Raw genomic sequence first — 20,896 nt, 5'->3', positions numbered from 1 at the left:
CTATTCCACTCTTAAATGAGAGGGAAGTAACATATGAAACCACGTACATCTTTAAGGCTGGCTCACATACCTCATTTGTCTGACTTTTTTTTGCACCACCTGTCGAGGTCTTACTTAGTTCAAAGTACTCTAATAATTTAATGACCCTCACTGATGTGGTAAAGAAATACCAATAATTTTCTCAGGCTCCTTCTTTGTTTTTGAAAAGATTACATCTGCTCGCTTTACTCATGTTCATCTATTAACTCTGAGATTGCCTCATTTTTTCCATGTCACTTTTTTATCTTAAAAGCCTGGGAATGGATAGAAGCAAGCAGGTGCCAGGATTAAGGTTATTTTGTGTTTCTTGATGGGACTCCACTGGGCCCTAGAAGGATTTCCCCCAGCCTCCTTTCAGGAGCTGTGCATGTTATCTCAGAGGCAGCAGCTGAACACCACTGTGCCTTTCTGTGCCTAATCCTGGACATTACAATTCCACAGTGCAAATGGCACTTGTGTATCACCTTGCTGATGCAAAGCAATGCAAATGCTTTTTCCAGGTAAGAATTGTAGTAAAGAAACTGAGGATTATTGGTTTCATCTGTCATCTCTTAAAATATTTCCATCCGTCTCTTTATGATGTTGCCATCCATCTCATGTAATACTTCAGTCATTTGGTGTAGGATTGGCAAGATTTCCTATGGAAATGCCTAAGAGAAGTAAACATTTCCCCTAGATAAGACATGAATGATTCATTTGAATGTGTAAGAAAAACCCTGGTGGCCAGGTTCTCAGCTCTAATAGCACACTGGATGTTGTGTAGGAAGGCAAGAAGGGCAGCAGCTCCAAACCAAGTTTTTATTCTCAAACTGTGGCCTGAACAGAAGGCAAAAGGATACCCAGGGCAGCTTAAGGGAACTCAGGGATTGCTTTAAATTATGCTGGTTGCAGTCATCACATAAGAAGCCCTCCACCAGCTGGAGATTGTGCTTGATGTCCCACTACCTCTCTTCACATCCATGGCTTCCCAAAACAGTCTGTTTTAACAGAGGGAATTTAATGTTTAGGGATTTGCCTCAGTCTTTGCTTGTCCTGTGTATGAACAAATGCCCCAGTACAGCCTGTGTTTTCTCTACTCCTGTTTCTGTGCTCCAGGAAGCCACCCACCGGGCGTGCCCATGTGAGTCTTTTGTAGGACCATGTGCTTCATGGGGGTTTTACATGGTTGATTCTCACACCTTGCGTGTAAAACCAGCCAGGAGGAAAAAATGTTCTCTCTCCTCACTTGTGAAAACCAGGTTGTTGTTGATTGCTGATCTGTGTACACTTATTCTGAAAATGTAGCTGTAAAGTTTGGGCTGTGAGGGTGCAGATGAAAAGGTCAAAACACCACGTAAGTCATATCCCGTTTCCTCCCCATGGCAGTATTTTGCTGGACATAAAACTGATTTTGGAAGAGGCCTTTAATTTGATATCTTGCAATCCAGTCCTTTTAGGAAGGTCATGTCCCTTTGTTCTTCCAGTAGACCCTTCTCTGCGGTGGCTGCAGCATTGCAGAGTGCAGTGCCTGCACACACCCATCAGGCTCTGCTGCAGGACTGAGGCTTTATAATTCCCTTCAACTTTTGCAGGCCTCAGTGATGAGAACTTCAGTTTCATTAATTACGTTAATTCAACTGCTGACATTTAGATATCTAAGTTCCTTGGCACCTCATGTTACAGCTTGGTCTGACCCATCAGGACTCCCAAGAGGATCTGGATGCTGCTTCCTGCAGCATTCCATCTGCCAGCCACAAGTGCACAGATATCATGTGCTTAGGAAGGGTTCAGTCTGAGGTGATCAAAGGGTCTCTTACTGCTTGCGTTGTTAATGACACCTTGGTGTGACTGCAGGGCACATTTTGTGGAGACTATTTTCTATTAATTGGAATTTCCTCTGGAAAAGTAGCAAAATGTTCTGTATGTATCTGTATGTATCTCACATAACAGAACAAAAAGAAAGTCTAGGTAAAATCCTTCCACCTTCATCCAAATCCAGTTCTCAATCAAGGTTGTTTCAGAATTTCCTACCTATGTTTTCTAAGGAAGAACATTGCAGGAAATATCAACATTCCAAACTACCTGTTCTGATTCAGATGGTAAAATTAAAAATTAGTCTTTCCTGCTAAAAAAAAAAAAATCCCATAGGAATTCTGAGTTTCAATAATTTTAGTACCCACTTCCAAAAATTTTTGGTTTTCTTAGGCCAGGTTAACAGCTCCTGTCAGATTCAGAATCGAAATTGCTGTGTAGGCAAGGACATAGTGGGCTCTTCTTCCAGTGCTCTCACAGCCAAGTGGTTGTTACACCCATTCTGTTTTCCTGCAGTAATCGAATTGACAGTTGTTTGATTACTATCTTGTTATAACGAAACAGATGCTCAACAATAATCTTTGATTACCACTACATATTTTGAAAATCGCAGCAAGTCAAAACATTCCTGACATCATCTCTAAATCAGAACAGAGACAGGATGAATGAAGATGTGTTAATCTGTTGCATGTTCACTGTCATTAGGCACATTGAGGGGAATTTATACTCTGACTGAATATCTGACCTCTCTCTTCTGATTTACCATCGCTGAGAGCCTGAGTCTCCACAGCTTTGTGTCTTCTCTGGTCATGTAGTTGGTGTAACATGGATATACAGTGGTACCTATTTGCCTTGCACATGTGTAAATAGCTGTGTTTGGTGTCAGGCAGTGGAGGATCACATCTGAGAGTATCTGAGGTGATAAAGCATATCAGCAACTTCATGATGTCTTCATCATAGTTAATTGGTGTTTGATGGCTTTTAAGAACCAATTTGACTTACACAGCAAGAATTTGGAGCCATGCTGTTTTTACACAAGGACAGAGATTGTAAGAAGAGATTCAGACTGAATCCAAGGATGTGTTTATTCCTTGTGACATCTGGAACAAGTTGCCCTAGTGAGGTTGTGCAGTTTCCATCATTGGAGGTTTTAGAGACTAGATAAAATCCTGCACATCCTTCTCTTCTGACCTTGTGGCTGACCCTGCTCTGAGCAGGGTGTTCGGCTCTGATATGCTTTGAAGCTGGCTCCCTGCCAAGTCTCCAAACCTTACCACAAGAAGTCCCCTCCCCCCCCAAACCTCAGGGAGAAGAGGGAGAAAAGCAACCAAGAAAACCGAAACGAGAGAGAGACAGCTAAAGCAATATATATAAATATATTTACACTTATATTACAGTTATATACAATTGAAATATATATACAGTTTCACAAGGGAAAGGAAAGGGGGAAGGGAGAAGGAACAAAACCAAAATAAAATATATATATATATATATCCTGATTAGTAGCCCAATATCTAGCAACTAAAAAAAGTTAGCAAAGAAATATCTCACTACTCTCCTTGGGACAACCGAGAGTCGCTCTGGACCGATCGCCGACAACCTCCGCCTCCCAAGGCTGACAAGGCCTAACCAGACCTCACTCCCCAACACGGCAGACTCAACAGCAGGGAACCTGCACCTCCGAGTCGCCGGAAGGAAAGAGAGCGAAGGCCTCTCCTCCTTTCTTCTTATAGTCTGGCTTACGTAAAAATTGTAGGGAATACTGGGTAAATCTGGGCTTTTCCTTGGTTACAAACTGGTCACCAAGGAAGGCCTAGACCAAACTACCACAGGCCCAATGTCTCCTGAAGCCGCTTCAAACTTGAGATATCCTACGAGTCTATGATTCCCAGTTTCCCTAAAGTTTCCCAGAAGTTGTAAAGGAAGGAAGTGAACTGGGGGTCTAAGAAATATATTACAAACAGCATCGTATTATGTAGTTAATCTTAAGTAAATGAACACAGGGCTTAATGCATATGTAGTGCACATGGTGGCTCTTGTTCATACCCTCTCCAGTATCCCATTAGATGGAAACTACGTTGGACTGGCTGTGTGGGTGCAGTCTGTGAGATGTAGGCCTGTGTCCTCTGCAGCACGAGCTGGACTCTTTTTATTGAGGCACCATTAGATATTTCAGGGTTAGGCACTCTGTAAATAATTCACATTAAATATATTTGTGTTTTATTCTTACATGCTGGCTTTTGGATTAGATTTTTCTCACGTAGTCTCCAAAAAGTCTCACACATTTGATATTTAAAAAGGAGAAATGTTAAGAATTCAGGAATGCAGGCACCAAGATGAAATTACAATTTCTTTTGGAATGCCAACAAAAATGCTGGGAGACTGATGAGATTTCCTGTCATATCGGTCTGTAAAAACCTGTCCACTGTTTTCTTGTGTTCCTTGAAAAGGCTCAGTATTTTAACTAATTAATCTTCTGATTCCTCGCATGCCATTCTTTAGGCATTGCAGGGCAGGTGTCCATTGATGCAAATGGAGACAGATACGGGGATTTCTCTGTGATTGGAATGACAGACCCAGAGGCAGGCACACAGGAGGTAAGGAAACAAACACCATTGCACTTGGCCACTGATGAATTAACCAGTGTAATGTAACATGACATCATCTCTTTACTTGGTGGTTTAACCTTATCAACTTAAAGACCAAATCCTTTCTGTAAAATAACTATCTTGAAGTAGTTATCTGAAAGTTTTTTAAACTTCTTTTCTTTCACAATACATCTTTCTTCACATGATGCTAGCCTTTAACTAAAGTGTGAATTCTCACAAGCCAGCTAAGCAATTATAATTCTGAATATGAGGAATTATTGTTCAAAGTGAGCAAGACCTTTTATTCACTGGTAGGAAAAAGGATTAATCTTACAGCAGCAGTGATGCACAAGTTATCCTGATGTATTAACACAGCAAGTACATGTATTTCAGTCTTACACTGAGGTCAACCACAAGAAGGAGTGCAGGCCTTGCTTGGCCTTGTTTATCAGGCCTAAATGCCTTGTTTTCAGTGTTTAAGAGACATTTTAGATGGCTCCATATACACCACATAGGTTATTCCACTGGATGCAGGAGTGGAAGAGATGAAAAATAGCACGTCTAGGCTGAATTTATTAATACATGCATTGCCTAACTCCAGTTGCACCTTTTGTTAGTTACAAAGTCAGTTTCTGCCTAAGCTTTGCTGGTCTGCCCTATTTCATCAAGGTCAACTGTAAAGCAGCAGTGCATCTGAGCTGGACATTTCCATGTGTGGATTTGAATCCAGTGAAGTTATATTGTTCCTGTCACTGCTGCAGCAGAGACAACTCAAGGAGCCTTTTTAAAAGTGTGAGGATGTCTTTTGTGCATTAGTGGATAAAAGTCGATAAAAACTACAGCAGTAAACTGCAGACACTCACAAGGGTAGTAGGAGTACAAGTTGTTTGCAATAACTTTGGTTTGAACAACCTGTATTTCTTCTGTTTATTCAGTCCATTAACTCTTTATCTCATTTATCAATTTAATCTCCTTCTCCTACCCTCCCTTCCATTGCTCTTTTACTTGCAATTTAAACTATCTTTTACTTTTTTAGTGTTACATTTCTTCCTTTAACTTATTGTTCAGTTTCCCTCTGCTTTACTGTGTATAAAATATACATACAATTAACATTTTACATGTGATTACTTCCACTTATCTGCTACATCATTTCTACTCTTACTCTAAAAACATTGTTTCTTTGATAACTTATTTTATTAGTTTGAAGTTTTTTTCTGTGTCTGTACAAGAACGTTTCTCAGCTGAACTGCGCCAGATGAATGGGTGTTTGGGCAGAGCTGTTTTCCCAATTCTGTTCGCACAGTTTAAAGCTAGAAGAAAACTTCAGATTACCTAGTTTGACCTCTGCCATTTTACAGACAGTCAGGTTTCTTACCCTTGTATGGAGCCCTGTAGTTTACACGTGACTAAAGCTCAGGCTGTAACAGGCATTCATTTTTCCTTTGGAGACACTGAGAGAACAGGGACTGCCTCGCTTGTTCCGTCAACGTTTGTTCCACTGTTTAACCACTTCTGCTCTTCAAAAATCTGTATCGTCCTTCTGTTCTGAATCTGCTTGGTTACTGCTTATAGCTTTTTGTTCTTAAGCCGTTCTGCATACTTTCATATTTAGTTTGTCCTGCAGGTAGAGGACTCTCTCACTACTGTTTGATAAATTAAACCATCATTTAATGAATAATTTGCTTCCTGCAAATTGTCTCAGAGGTTTTTTTCCTCTGCTTTTTCCAGTTTACTGAATTTGCCTTTATTTTTGAACAGACGTTAAAAAACCTCTTTCTGCAAAGAATTTCTATTTCAGTGGCAACAGGGAGAGAAATTAGCTCCTTCATCTAGTGTAAAATCTACCTTTGTATGTCTAACCAGAGCAAACGTTCTCTAAACTTTTTAGCTTCAAAATGAAAGTTAGGTGAAAGATTTGAACAGGCCTTGAGTTCTAAACCCGGTGTATTAATACGTGGGTTTTATCCATGGTGGGACAAATACATCTTTTGATGTGCTTCTGCCACTGCTTCTGACTACTTAAGTGTCATGATATTTGGCCTTGCTTACTGTACATAGATGTTTTTAGACTATTTTCAGATTAGTGAACTACTACTGTTAGCACAATTTAGTCCCACAACTTTGCAGTAGATTCAACATCTTACCTTGAAAAAAACTTGGGCTTAACTGTTAAAGGCAGGACTGAAATCCTGAAGTGACTGTCATAGTTCTTCAGAAGGTTTGAAGACTTTAACTGACCTTAATCAAGTACCTCCAAATTCTGACAAAATAGAAAACTCCAACCTAGACTGTGTAGTTGGAAATCTCAGCACTGTATCTACTTGAAATCATAAAACCATAGGACCACAGAATGGCTTGGGTTGGAAGGGACCTTAAAGATCGTCCAGTTCCAACCCTCCTGCCCTGAGCAGGGGCACTTTCCACTAGACCAGGTTGCTGAGAGCCCCATCCAGCCTGGCCTTGAACACTTCGAGGGATAGGGCATCCACAGTTTCTCTGGGCAACCTGTGCCAGTGTCTCACCACCCTCACAGCAAAGAATTTCTTCCTAACATCTAGTATAAATCTCTTTTAGTTTAAATCTGTTCCCTCTTGTCCTGTCACTACCTGCTGTGATAAAGTCAACCTCTCTCTATTTCATAACCCTCTATAAGTACTGGAAGGCTGCAATGAGGTTTCCCTGGAGCCTTCTCTTTTCCATGCTGAGCAACCCCAATTCTCTCAACCTTTCCTCATAGGAGAGGCGTTCCAGCTCTCTGATCAACTTTGTGGCCTCCTCTGGACTAATTCCAACAGGGCCACGTCCTTCTTGTATTGAGGACCCCAGAGCTGGGTTCTTTGCTCCAGGTGGGGTCTTACTAGAGCAGAGCAGAGGGGCAGAATCAGAATCGCCTCCCTTGGCCTGCTGCCCACCCTGCTTTGGATGCAGCCCAGGACATGTTGGGCCTTCTGGGCTGCAAGTGCTCATGGCTGGGTCATGTTCAGCTTTTCATCCACGAGAACCCACAAGTCCTTCTTGGCAGGGCTGCTCTCAATGAGTTCTTCCCTCAGTCTGGACTCATGTCTAATTACTGATACTTTCACTTGGATGAGAGTCCTGGGCACTCAACCCACTGTGCAGCAAGTGAAGAAAGCCCAGGGACAAAGGAGGAATATTCAGAAGGTTAAAAATCTTAAATAAATGGGATTTATATAGAAGAGAAGCCTGAGGGCAGACCAGATAAGGGCCTGTGAATATGTAAAGCAATGTTTCAGAAAGGAAGAGTCTCTGTGTCCACTGGCAATTGGGTAAGTAGTGACGGACAATTACAACAAAGGAATTTTAGGTTACATGCTAGGGAAAACAACTGACAGTAAGGCTAGCTAAGTTCCGGAATAATTCCCTGAAGAAATTATCAAGTCTTTGTCTTTGAAGGCTCTTAAGAACAGATTAGATAAACATCTGTCAGGAATGCTTTTGCTCAGCTGATTCTGCCCTGGGGCAGTGCATACACTACATAACTTCCCACAGACCTCTTCAACCCTCTTCTTCCAGGGTTCAGCATTGTGCCACAGGAGTCCAACTGAGTGATGCTGCTCTCCTGTTTGTTTTACTTCTCCAAGTTCATAGGAAAATCTTTTCATTCCTTTCATGTTTTGCACAGGTGATCGGGGACTACTATGGAAAGCAGGGGCGTTTTGAGATTCGGTCAAATGTGAAATACCCTTGGAATCATGGCAGGCTGCGGCTAGATGAAAGCCGAGTTTCAGAGCACACAAACAATACACCGTGTAAATCATGTAAGTTTAGTGACTTAATGCTTCTGCCCCAACTCAAGAGAGAGGAATCCATGTGTTGATGCAACGTAACAGGCCGTAATAAATTGCTTTAGCACAGTTGTCCATCTAACACATAGTGACAGTCTCTCTCTGCTAACTGCTTGGGAAGTAAAGGTCTGGCAGCCGTGGGTAGTACATGGCCTGAATCTCTTCCCTGAACTTAAGCTTGACAGCAATCATGATTCACAACACGGAGCCCTGGAGGCTTTAGGAGTTTCCAGGGGCCTTTTAGTCAGAAAGAAGGATATAACTGAAACCCAAAACAGAGAAGAATCACACTGATAATTAGCAGCTGTGCTGCCAGTGCTGATGGGAGCAGCGTTCTCCCAATGCAGAATGATTTTCAGTGCTATGAGAAGGGACTGTGAGAGGTCCAGCAGGCTGAGAAGTGAAGTTGTTTGAGTGGGGTAACATCTGTGAATTCTGAAAGCTCAGACTGTCCTCCACAGAGCAGGTGTCCATATTTTCCAGCACATTGACTTTCCAGACCATGTTGTAGGATTGATCTCCATTGCAAAGGAGATCAGCGTAGGAGGATACCAGTGCCTCGGTGGCAAAGGGTGGTCTTAGCTTTTCACAGAAAACAAATTGCTAGTCCTGAAGTGAAAAGGTAACTCCAGCCTGATAATTCTTCAATCCTTGAAAAACCTGTGTGTACACACGTGATGTAGAGACTGTTTCCCTCTATGGTCAGTGTGGTGTAACTATGCACCTTCTTCCTGCTGACGTACAGACAAAATCCCTTCAAAGGGGCGAGGGCAAATGAAGAGAAGGGAACAGTTTAATTTCCTTAATATTTCTCTGTTCCTTTCCACAAACTCAGGTGGACAAGGAAATGGGAGCAGACTACATGCATATGAAAATGCCATTGTTCTTCAGCTGCCCTGTACTTCCCAGTGACAGTTCTCCTTGGGCTCCCCTTCAGCCACTGTGTCCCTGCTCTGCCTCTGTTGAGATTTGGAGCAAGGCGAAGCTCATGTGGCTTTAACTTGAAACCACGTATCTTCAGGAAAAAAACCCAAAACCAAAAAAACCACCCCAAAATTGAGGAACTGTTGGATAATCATAGTCATTTTAATAAACCCGGGTGATAGAGGTCTGTGATGCTAAACCAGGTGAAATGAGTTTGTTTGTGTTACAGTGACTCGGTATACTCAGTGCTGATTCCCATTATGTGCGTGACTGTAATCCCAATCTGTGTTATGATTCAGACCAAGCTTTCCAGAGAAGTTTCCTAACAACATTCCCTTGTATCGTATCTCCAGAATTGTGTCGTCATCTGACACTGATTTTGGAGGCTTGTTTAATCCCAAGGAAAGCATGTACAAAAAACAAACGTGCAGACACTGAAACAGGTTCTCATGGAGCTCTGAAAGGCTTTAGTTATTTTCTGATGTTGGTCACTAATTTCCTAGTTGTGTGTATTTTCCAGTACATGAATGCAAACAGTTCTCAATATGAACCCTGATTGTTTATTTTTCCCCTTCTCAAGCAGGTGGTCTAGGAGAATCAGCAGTTACAGGAATAGTTGTGGGTGCCTTGCTTGGAGCAGGATTGCTAATGGCTTTTTACTTTTTCAGGTTAGTCCAATTGAAATTTTGTAAACTTTTTATTTGTCATCTAAGTGTCTCAGCTCCTGGCACAACATCCTTGATGGGAGACAGAGAAGCACCATAATAATCTGTGGTAACGTTTTCACCAAAGACAGTGAGCACATTTTGATTGTCCCTTTGTGTTTATCTAAATAATTTTGTTGATTTGGGTCTTCATCCTGTAGCTACTCACATCTCTAAGTAATGTGACTCATGGAAGTAATTGCAGTGGGTTCCAGACATTCACAGTTGCTTTAGTAAAATGCCCTGGCCTTGAAAGCCTTCTTTGTTTGGTACTCATTTCTAGCACAGTTGTGCAGGATGTGATTGTATGAGAGGTTTACATCATTTGCCTGGTACTGAGCTTATTTTTTTGCATGTTGAGTGGAATTGTACTGGAAAAGAGAAAGAGATTTCTGTTTTGGTCTGAGAGATTATTTGGATAGCAAAGCTGTGCATTTAACTTAATAAGCTGAGGTCAGTGCAGGGGAATCAGTGTTTTATTCTTGTTTAAGTAAAATAATTCTTACACCGCTAGTCAGCAAATGTGAAGTCTTGACAGCTGCTCCTGTAGTGACAGAATAAATTAGTTATACACATTCAGCACCTTATATATACAATAATTTATCCTCATGATATGGAAGAGTAAAAACATATAGGAGAAGAGAATTAACCTCTGCATATAAGAATGAAATAACTCTATCCAATAAAAATATATGTTATAAAGAAAGTTAACAAAATAAAACAAGCAAAAGCTGCCTCAATTCACTGGGGCACTTCAAAGGTCCCAGAACCGGGGTTGTTCGTCAGGTGCTTGCAACTGAAAATTCTACAGGGTGATTTTAATCTTGCATGTGTTCAGTGCTTATATAATATGTTGTTTGGGTTTGAGACAACATTAAGTTAGCTTGGACTGATTAAAGACTATCTTTAAAAGAAAAAGAAAATACGAGTCTGTCCTTATATTTTATGTAATCAGAGATTCTTGCGTCTTATATAGATTCTCAATCAAATTACAGTTGTTAGGTGTTTTTAGCATTGCTGATAGTGGGAGAGAATTGGTATGTAAGGACAAGAAATGAGGCAGTAGATATCCTGAGCTGGTATAAAGCTATGGGAAGTATCATTGTAAGAACAGGACTTAAACTCATAGTCATCTGACACAAAGATTTGGATTGGAAATCCATGTGAGCAAAGGAGGGTGTCTGTAAAAGTAGATGTACACACCTGAGTTCAACACCCAGTCTTTTTATGTATGGTCAGAGGGGAGAAATGAACACTCTTTTCCTCTGCAATTTATGTCATCCTCATGTAAAAGCTAAACCAGGTCAGAATAATGTCTCTTAGAAGAGCCTGTTTCTCTCTGTTAACTGAAGGAAGCTGCAGGTACTGTCAGATGGATCTGCACATTGGAGATGTCTAAAGACATATGCGTGAATTTCATCCTGGAGATCTGATTGCAATTGCTCAAAGCAGGAGTAGGGACAACCTTCTTATTCCACCTGTAGAGTTAAATGTCTGAAACATAATGTATCAGGATGCATGGGTTGGATTTTCAGAAAATATAGGTTTAGCAGTTGTGTGCCTGAAAGTAATTTGTACCTTTTAAACTGTATATGTACTTTCTGACTGTGTCTAATTTGAATCTGTCATTGTCACAAATGAGTATGCAAACACAGTTTTGAGTGTGCACGCAAACTGTTAAAATATCTGGGTAGGAGTTTTGATATGTAGCTTTGACAGGACTTAAGCACTTGTACATCCAAAATGTGGACCTATCCTTTTGCAAGAGCTACTGCTATGCATGCTCTGAGCCATGGAAGAATCTGACTTAAAAATACATAAAGGAAGTAAACAAGACAGTTTTATCAAGTTATGTTGGAGCCTATGATACAGACACAAATATCTAGGGAATATTTTCAGAACTTTTAGGTTGCCACTTTCTATTCAGACATGCTACCCAGATTAAAACCTTGGTGTTTTGAAAATCATTCTTCCACTGCTACATGTGCTCTGACTCTGGCTACACATGCAAGTGGAGCAGAGCTTTCCTTGGCATACAAGCTTTTTGCCGTGCATCTCCACAGGCAGTACAAGCTCATCGGACTGGACTAACATCTTTTGGAAAAATTTGTCCTGAAGCTGAGGAGAAGCATAAATGCAAATCATCTTACGATTTTTGGAGCAGGTTTGGGTACTAAATGAGAAGCTGAAAAGTAGTCAGAGGGCTTGTTTGACGTATAAAGTAACATAGCAGAATTCTTCTAAAGGCCCTAGAGGAAGACACACAGGAAGAGCTGTGTCTGATGCATGAACATTTGTGTTTATTTCTTATCTGTCCTCTGCATCCCTCTCCTTAATTCATCATACTACCTCATCTGACATTACAAACATAGTAGCTTTCTCAGAGGGAAATGGGAAAATCAGTTAGTTAATACACAGTTTTGATGAGAAACGCAACTGAATAGTCAGTTCTGTTGTTTGAACTCTCCAGAAAGTGCCCCCCCCGCCTAGTGAAAAGAAATTTGTCTTTGATCAATATAAAGCAGTGATGTGACACAGTTCACATGACACTTCACAAAAACTCCTAATCACTTAGATCAGAAATTTTCAAAGAAGCAAATGTCTGTGTCTTGGTGCTTTGAGACTGCCATGTAGAAATTAACAGGCATTCTTGAGCCTGGGTAAAATGTTTTGAGGAAAACGACTTTAATCTTTGACCAGGGTTTCACATTCTGCCACATTTCATTTTTCAACTGGCACCCAGCTGTCCCCTACAGGCATTCTTTATAAGGGAAGTCTGTTAGCCTATAGCTGGAGAAGGGTTTCTCACTCTGTTTTTTTTCTTTTCATGCAGAAAGAAATACAGAATAACTATTGAGAGACGAACTCGACAGGAGGACTGTAACATGGGGAAACATCGGCAGTTACGTGAAGACTCCATTAGATCTCATTTTTCTGCTGCATAAAGAAGAGGAAAAAGAATCCCATTCTTCCTAGGGAAAAAAAAATAATTAGGGAAAAGGACACAACCAAAGACATCAGTGTAGAAAGAGGCTCTTGAAGAACATACTCTTTTAAGCAGTAATTTTGTCTTAATTTCTTTCAGAAGCTCAGGAATGATTTACTAATCACATTATGCCGCATGGCCTTTCATCTCATGAAAAAAGAAAATTATGCGGTTTGATGTTATAGGGTGTACTTAATATGTAAAGACAGTATTTCTTAAAGCATGTATTGAGGGCAGCAGATCTGGGTTTAGTTGATGGGGAATGCCTCATTGTGTTCCTTTTTTTTTTTTTTTTTAGCTTCTACCACCTCCTTCCATAATTGCATCTCATCCATGGGTGTCAGATATGGTTTCACAGGCACAGGTGCTGGTTGCTGTCAAAAGGAAAAAAAGAGATTTATTTGGGGTATGATCCTGCATCACTGAATCACTGCCATTGGTTATAGGGGATATAAGATTTGGTGTACGGAGTTTAGTTCTGGGAAAGAACTGGCACTTGGGTCTAATTAACTCCACTGAAAAAGGCAGGTGGAAACACACACAATTCTTTCCTTGTTTGTGTGGTATCACAATCAAAAGCACTGTTTCTCCCTCTTAAATGCTGGGAGTTACGAAAGTCTTCAGTGAAGAATGGGGAGTTTTGGTGGTGTGAAATAGGGAGAGAAGACAATCAGGCCTTGGAGAGGACTGTTTAATTCCTCAGTCTTAACATGTGTTTTATCACGCTCTTTTCTCTCCTCTGCCGTGACTTTTCAGAGTGGCAAATATAGACCGTGTCGAGCCTGCTCCTGTTCTCAGTGAAGTCAGTGGCAAAATCCCATTAACTTCAATGAGCACAGGACTGCATCCAAAACTGTAAATATGAAAGTGTTTGTATAGCTGATGCAATTAAAAAGGGGATCTTTTTTTGTGTAAAAATGACATTCCATGCTTCCATTTTATTTTTGGGATATTTTTTATCTTGTATTTTTCTATTAAAGTATCTATTTTTGCTTTGGTAGGATTAAAAATAAAGGAAGAGGATGTTTTGAAGACATATTTTTTATGATAGGAGTAGTATGCAGGGAAAGTCAACAGCTGTAAATACATTTTAGAACTAGCATTTAGGGGAGGAGAAGTGACTTTGTTGATAGTAACAGACTTTCTTCTCCAGGCATGTGCAACATTCAAGTAGTTACTTAAACAATATAAATGCAGTTATTGAGTTGTCAATGGGATGATGGTGCTGATGGTGAAAATTACGAATTTTTCTTGTTAAAGGGTCCTACAGAAGTTGGTGAGATTTAGCTGTCCCTGTGTGTACAATTGAACAACCAAGGAACTACCTTCAGGAATTGGGTGGTAAAACACTCTTCTAGTGGTGACTTTAATCCTGCTGCCGTCAGTATCCCTGGGACTTTTGCCATTGATTTTAGCAGGAGCAAAACTGAATCTGTGATGAATTAGCTACTGACAGGTTATTTTATACTAGACAAAGGAAAGTTTTGCACTTTCTAGTCAACAAATGGAAATGAACCGTATACTTACTGTAAATGTGGTGAAGAAGACCCATAAAATATTGTCTGTGGGAAAACTGAGCTATGACTATGGTTCTAGTGCATGAAATATTTTGGTTTATCCCGTTCTGATTTTGTAAGAAAAAATTGCTGGTCTGAGCTGTCATAATCAGATTTGAAAATTAATCTCAAAAATGGCTCTGAAGCCTGACTTCTACAAAACTTCTCATCCCTGAGAAGCTAGGGTACCAACTCTGAGAAACCACTTTGGGGTTGCTGTAAGTGAATGAAGAGTTAAAACCAGCTATGCCTCCTTTCTGCTGCCTTTTATTTGTTGATGGACTTTTTTTCCCATTATATTTCACTCCTTTCTTAGCATATATAGAGGTTCATCACCTGCCCTTGTTAAATACTGTCCAATTTTCCAGACAGACAGAGGGTAGGTCTTCCTGACTGTCAGGGCAGCTCCAGTACAGGGAGTAGATTTGCATCATCCCATTGCCACCTCTGGGCCTGTGTGACTTCTGCAACGGTGCCTTGGGCAGGTTTCTGAAGTAGCCTCCTTATCTCATGGGTACCAGAGAAGAATGTAGGCTAGAGCAGCATTCATACTGCTATGGAATTGGGGAGAAAAAAAGACTTTGTGATTAGTTTATTTTTCTCAAGCAGTTGAGTTTGCCTAGTCCCTGGGCATGCTTAAAGTTTGGGGTTTTTTTTAATAGTTTCCAAGGCAGTTTTGATCTACTTCTTATTTTGCAAAGTTGCATTTCAGTATCTTCTTTTGCCCGTTTGACTACTTTACCACAGGAAAAAAAGAGAAGGAAAATTCTTACATATATAAAAATAAGAGGGTGTGATTTGAACCATAAACTTTTTTTGAAATTATTTTTGTTGTGACTTTGCAGTGTAAACTAGTACTCAAACAGTCACTTAAGACAGTTGTGTAGATTTTATTTTTCCTGTACCATGCACAGTTGGGTCGGACCAGAATATCTGAGACAGGAGATCCGGCTGGTACAAGAAATTGTTAAGAGAGTTTGTTTATTTATTGTGTCATTTTATGATAACTATAAAAAAGTATAGTGAAATATTGCTTTTTATTAAAAAAATAATGATTCTGATCCTTGGTTTTATGTAGGGTTTTAAATCATGATCTCAAGAAGTGTTTTCTGTGAGTGTTTCTATGAGATGTCTCTTGGTAGGATGCTGACAGAGGCTTAGCCAAAACTATACATCTCAGCACTTCCCAAGAAAGGTGAATCTTTCTTGCACATTAGAGTGTTTTAGATCAATGGGGTTTAATCTTTCTACATTGATGCACGCAAATGTGCATTCCACTTTCCCGTGGAAGTGTGGAGATTATTTAAGACATTTCAGGTAAGTAGATTCCTGTATAGCATAAACAGACTTGCTCATCTTAGCTGCCTTTCACAGGCCTCTTGCAAATAGTTCCCAGGTCTTCTCTGGACCATAGATCAAAAACTGCCTTGGGTTTAGATTATTCAGCGGAGAGATTCTTTACCGGCTAATGCACTGTGCCTTTCTGGTTCATCTGCATTAGCTCAATGCCACAATGTTTAAGCTTCAAACTCTGCAAGGGAATGTCTAATCAAAATAATAATAATTGATTCTCAAAAGAGGTTTCAAGACCTACATTTTTGACTTCAGCAAATTGCCCGTATTACAAACACACATCTGTATTACAGAGCAGCACAAGGAGACCCTTCTCCCAGCTCAGCACTTCAGAACATACTTAAAATATGTTCAACTTCAGCTTCTAAGTGCTTTGCTCACTTGGGACCAAAGGATATGGTCCTGGCCATGGCTGAACCAAGGGGAAATTTGCCATGTGCTTGAATTGGAGAAAGGTTGGCCCTGTAGGTCATATGTTTCTTGCTAAATCTAACAGTTGTGCCTGTTAAATTGAACTTGAAGTAGCAGCTTCATACTTTTGTTTGTCAAAGTTTAACAAATTCTGCTAATTTTGGTTTGTTTTGTTTTGTTTTTTAATCACCAAATAGTGATCAGCTTAATGGCTGATTCACCTCAGAATCTTCTTCCCAAGGATTCTGACAGTTTACCTGTCACCTTCTTAACTTCAACACACAGGCTTCCACTGCAAGTGACAAAGATGAAGCAACACTTTGAAAAGTATCTGTAATTTATTATCCTGAAACCCACAACTTCAGAGTCAGATGCCTAGATGTTTTGTCCCGAGCCACTGGTAGTTCTGGAAGTTTTTTTGTGCTTCATTGAAGGCTACACCCAGCTAAGCTCTGAAAACATTCAGTCATTGGTAAAACTGATGGTTGTGAGTGGTCTGCACCTTGCAAGATTGTGGCCAGAATTCACTATTAAAGAGTTAGGTTAATTCATGTATGAAAATAAATTGAATTGATCTATTTTCAATTTAGTTTTAAGAAATGCATTATTGCATTATTGAAAGCTTTTTTTGAGGTTTTTTTATGTATTAATAAACTGTAGCTAATGCTTTGAAAACATTCATGCTGGAGAAATTAAGAGTCTTCTCCCTTACAGAATGTTTTACTGGGAGGTTGATCTCTGAGTCATGTTTTGGCTTGGAAGTGCAAACATACTGTCATGAAGCTGACAAAAAAACTCTCATTGATTCAGTGGAAGTAAACTCAGGCCCTCAGTGCAGTGTCTTTAGGCTTGAAGCAGTTCAGGGTGAGTTTCTCAGCTTTGCAGTAGAACAGGCTGCATCAGCCTTAGCTGACCTTGGCTCCAGTGCTATTTTCACCTCATGAATGCCATAATGCTCCTGGAAAGCCAAGAATAGACATCAAAGACAGGAAGCCAATAGTCCTGGTCATAAATTTCTCTGGCAATTCAGTCCACCTTTCCCGCAGCTCAAGACATTTCCACATCCTTCACTGCCCTCCTCTGTGCTTCAGAGTGTGGCCATGTAGCAGTTCTAGTTCTTTCAGTAAAGCAGTTGAGGTTATTTTTCCTCATTTTTGCCCAGGGTAGAGTAAGCAGTCTTTAATCCCCCTTTTTTTTCATGGTCTTTTGTGTAGATTTAGAAGTACTTTGACAAGAGACAGCCATTTCCCATAACCTGATCAGAAATGTTCCTTCACTGCAAGTGTTGGCTTTCATGTAATTTCAGACATGGTTCATTGTCTCTATGCTGCTCAGCTGCCAGCACACCTCGTGTTGGCCCGTGGCCACACCAGCCACTGTGTGAGATCTAGACCCAGAATTGTCTATTGGGTTTTTTTATCCTAATTGTTGCTGCTATAAAATGATGTCAGATCTAGCCACCAGCTTCCCCAAAGCAGGGCATATGAGAAGAGAAATACAAGTTTCTAATGGTACATTACCTTTTTTCTTGGTTAGCATTGTGGCCTAGTAACTCACCTCATAACAGTGAGCAATAAAGAGACAAATTTCAGCAAAGTGCATGTTTTGGAGGAGTCAGTTTTAGGAATACAGGAGTTACTTTTTGGAATATATTTTTAAGGACATGCTGGAAAAAGTTTTGCCTTCAGATATGTTGTATGTGTCACTTCTCCTCCCCCCTTTCCTTCTTGCTGTTGAAAGCACAAAAAGATTTGTTTGTGTATGAAACCTTTCAAATGGGAGAATGGAAGAGTTTGCACTGTGCTATCCCTGCTTAGAGATGGAAATTAATTCAGATGGCTTGAGGCCTGAATTTTTTTCCCTTCTTAGATACCTTCTAATATCTGAGGTCTGAAACTGATGAAAAATGATCGTTGAAATTAAAACAAATAGCTGTTTGTGAGAGACCTCAGACTTGGCTGTCTACAGGGGTCAGCAAGCTGCATGGCAGACATTGGTAGTGTCTGTTCTCTTCTAGAGAATAAAAGAAAGCCTAAACACTGGGGTTTGTCCCACTGAAGTCTTAAGTCTGTCTTAAATGCAGCTCTCCCTTTATCTCACCCACAGAGGAAGAAAGGATAAAGGTTAAAGTTGGTATTTTTATGGTGTTACTGCTGGTTTCGATTGAGAAGATAATGCTGCCATGGTTTTGAGGCTTTCTTGGGCTAGTGTTTAATTGTGTCCAGTGTATCATTACATAGACTGTTTTATTACACTATTACTTCTTCCAGAATTTACCTTCTAGGAGGTCCTAACTGACATGCACCAGATTTACAGAATATAAACCTAGCTTTCAAAAAGAGAGGCTTAGAGTTCCTTCAAAATCTTTCACTAACCACTAAGTTAATATTCAGCATCAAAGGCAAAATATTCTAAATAACCTGACACTGTTAAAGTTTGTATGTTAAGCTATATAATTTCAGAAATCTTAGGTGGATTCATTAGATGTTGAATCTTTGAAAGGTTAAAATCCACTCTGTGTGAACTGTTGCTTGTGTTTCTGTCATGTGAATGTTTCTAGAGGACACTTGAGCAAGCAAAGAAAATGTACCAAAATGAGTATTTAAGAAAATAATCTCATTTAGTTGTTTCTTTTGTAATCCCAAATGGTATGCACAAGGAACACACAATTCTTCCCCCAGCCCCCCAGCTATGGACAAAGGTTTTGTTAATTAGTTGTTTACTGACAGCAGACATAATGAGCACAGGTGTCTTGGTTCATAGTTGAGGATGATCTGGACTTCTCTTTCTCTGAGAACAGTGTGTGAAGTGTGATAGAGGAACGAGCCATCAGTGGTCATTTTTCTGGGTTCTGTGTGAGAGGTAAATGTTTCCTCGCATGTTTAGTAGCGCCCTGATGTAACATTGAGATCACTTCTGCGGTATGTGATCCATGGGATTAAAAGATCTGTTGAAAATACAGATCTTTGGGTTAGGGTTAGAGGGGACCTTAAATATCATAGTTCCAACCCCTCTGCCGAAGCATCTGCAGCTGAGAGAAGAGGGAAAATGCTCAGGGACTGACTGTACTCCTGCGATGATACTATTGACTGTATGGAGGATGGGATTGAGTTCCTTCTGCACAGTACCATCTTTATTGTTCAATATCTGCTCTCTTAGAGCTGCAGCAGAAAGCTTTTAAATCTCACATAGCCCCCCTGCCTTAAATGCAGACAGGATTTAAGTGGTGCATGGGGCCTGCTCAGGGTGTACTGTGTCCTTAGGTCGGGTATTTACCCAATAACACTGTCGTCTTTACTGCGCAGGTCTCAGAGTGCTGAGAAAACTTGAGTGAAGTGGCAGGATGAAGGCAGTGGGTAGAATTTGCAGTGTTTCTTGTGCATAACTATCAAAAACTAAGAGGACTCAGGATAGGCACTGTGGACATTAACTTTGTCCCCCTTTTTTTCAGTGATACTGTTATTAATGTAAAAATACTGGACAACAGAGAAACCTAGTACCAGTCTAGTAGAAAACAAATGGAAAGCTGCACAGTATATTGTACTGATGTAAGTAGAACTATCTGCATATAATGTGATTTTATTTATTGTTGTTTTTGTGTAGAGGAGAGTGCATATTCATGTCTGTGGATATAACCTTTTTTTATGTGTGTAATGTATTTTATTTCTTTTATGACTTGGTCTTTTAAAATATCTACATTCATTGGTGTCCTTTGACTTTTTGTTCTGTGCATTTTCTTTCACACATTTTAAAGATACAAGAATATCACATAACCTAAATTGTAACAAAATGTTTCCATTAAAGACATAGGAATATGTTATCACCTGTTTCTGTGGTGTCTTTTGTCGCTTATTCACTACATTCTTGGTCTGTTTCATATAGAGGGTACTCTCCTATGGTACAGAGTTAATAACAGGAGGGCTATTCTGGGTCTAAGACACTGTATAAACCCCTGCTTTTAATGATGTTTAGCAACTGATTAAATCGGGAATCAATCTAACCTTTCTCTGGGAAGAAAATTCCCCCTAGTATTTTAAGGTCTGGGAAAGGTTTTAATCAGTAAACTCCAAATAAACTTTGGATATTTTTGTATTTATTCTCAGTCCTCTAGAAATGCAATTAATTATGCACCAAATTATTTAGATGCATTGGAACCGTAAGTAGGAAGCATTAATTTTTATAGCCTGCAGAGAAGCAAAACTTAGCATGTTTTCCTAAGCTACAGATTCATTTCTTTGCAGCAATCTTATCAAATTGGGGGGATTTGATTCTGTTTCTTTCCTGTGTTATTAAATACAGTCTTCACATTATCCTGTTTTGTCTAGCCTTCTGCTTTCTGTATGCGTGTGTCTGTAGGAGCAGTGTTGCCAAAAGTAAGATTTGTGCTTGAGAGTATGCCAGGCCTTTATAATCTAAAATAACTTGGAAATGAGTGTGAGGTAGAAGTATCTGATCACACTCCTATCAAAACTACAAGTACTAAGAATTCACTGGAGAGCTGATGGAGAGATAGAAACATCTTCTGGGTTAACTGTGGACCTAAAGCCTTTCTACAGCCTAGGAAACAAAAAAGAGCAGAGAGTAAAAATACAGATTTAGAGAGGCCCATTCAGTTAGGGAAGGGTTGAACTACTTTCCTAATTGCACTGCCTTTCACTTGTCAATCTCTAAATGTGTCAGTACATTGAATTAACTCAATACTGCGAAGAAAAAAAAATTAATATTACCAGTTTTTACA

At 40.0% G+C, this 20,896-nt stretch overlaps 1 protein-coding gene across 5 annotated transcripts in view; it reads left to right on the top strand.

Moving 5' to 3' along the window:
* NPR3 (natriuretic peptide receptor 3) overlaps positions 1–20,896 on the top strand; it is a 50,919-nt gene that overhangs the window by 27,789 nt on the left and 2,234 nt on the right. The window contains exons 5-9 of one of the 5 annotated variants that reach the window (XR_005567055.1): positions 4,333–4,427; positions 8,062–8,197; positions 9,729–9,816; positions 12,686–12,912; positions 19,610–20,468. Coding sequence is in view for 2 of the 5 variants with exons in the window: in XM_027745684.2 (XP_027601485.1) it covers positions 4,333–4,427; positions 8,062–8,197; positions 9,729–9,816; positions 12,686–12,797 (431 nt within the window). In the remaining 3 variants the exon portion in view is untranslated. Of the gene's footprint in view, positions 1–4,332; positions 4,428–8,061; positions 8,198–9,728; positions 9,817–12,685; positions 20,469–20,896 lie in introns of those variants that run through there. The other 4 variants (XR_005567054.1, XR_005567053.1, XM_039390750.1 and 1 more) reach the window with 4 other exon arrangements.

The sequence above is a fragment of the Pipra filicauda genome, unplaced genomic scaffold (genome assembly GCF_003945595.2).
Source record: "Pipra filicauda isolate LSUMZ 115617 unplaced genomic scaffold, ASM394559v2 scaffold86_size2582843_pilon, whole genome shotgun sequence".
Taxonomy (NCBI): domain Eukaryota; kingdom Metazoa; phylum Chordata; class Aves; order Passeriformes; family Pipridae; genus Pipra; species Pipra filicauda.
The sequence above is the reverse complement of the archived record's forward strand: the minus strand, read 5'-3'. Positions and strand labels throughout refer to the sequence as shown.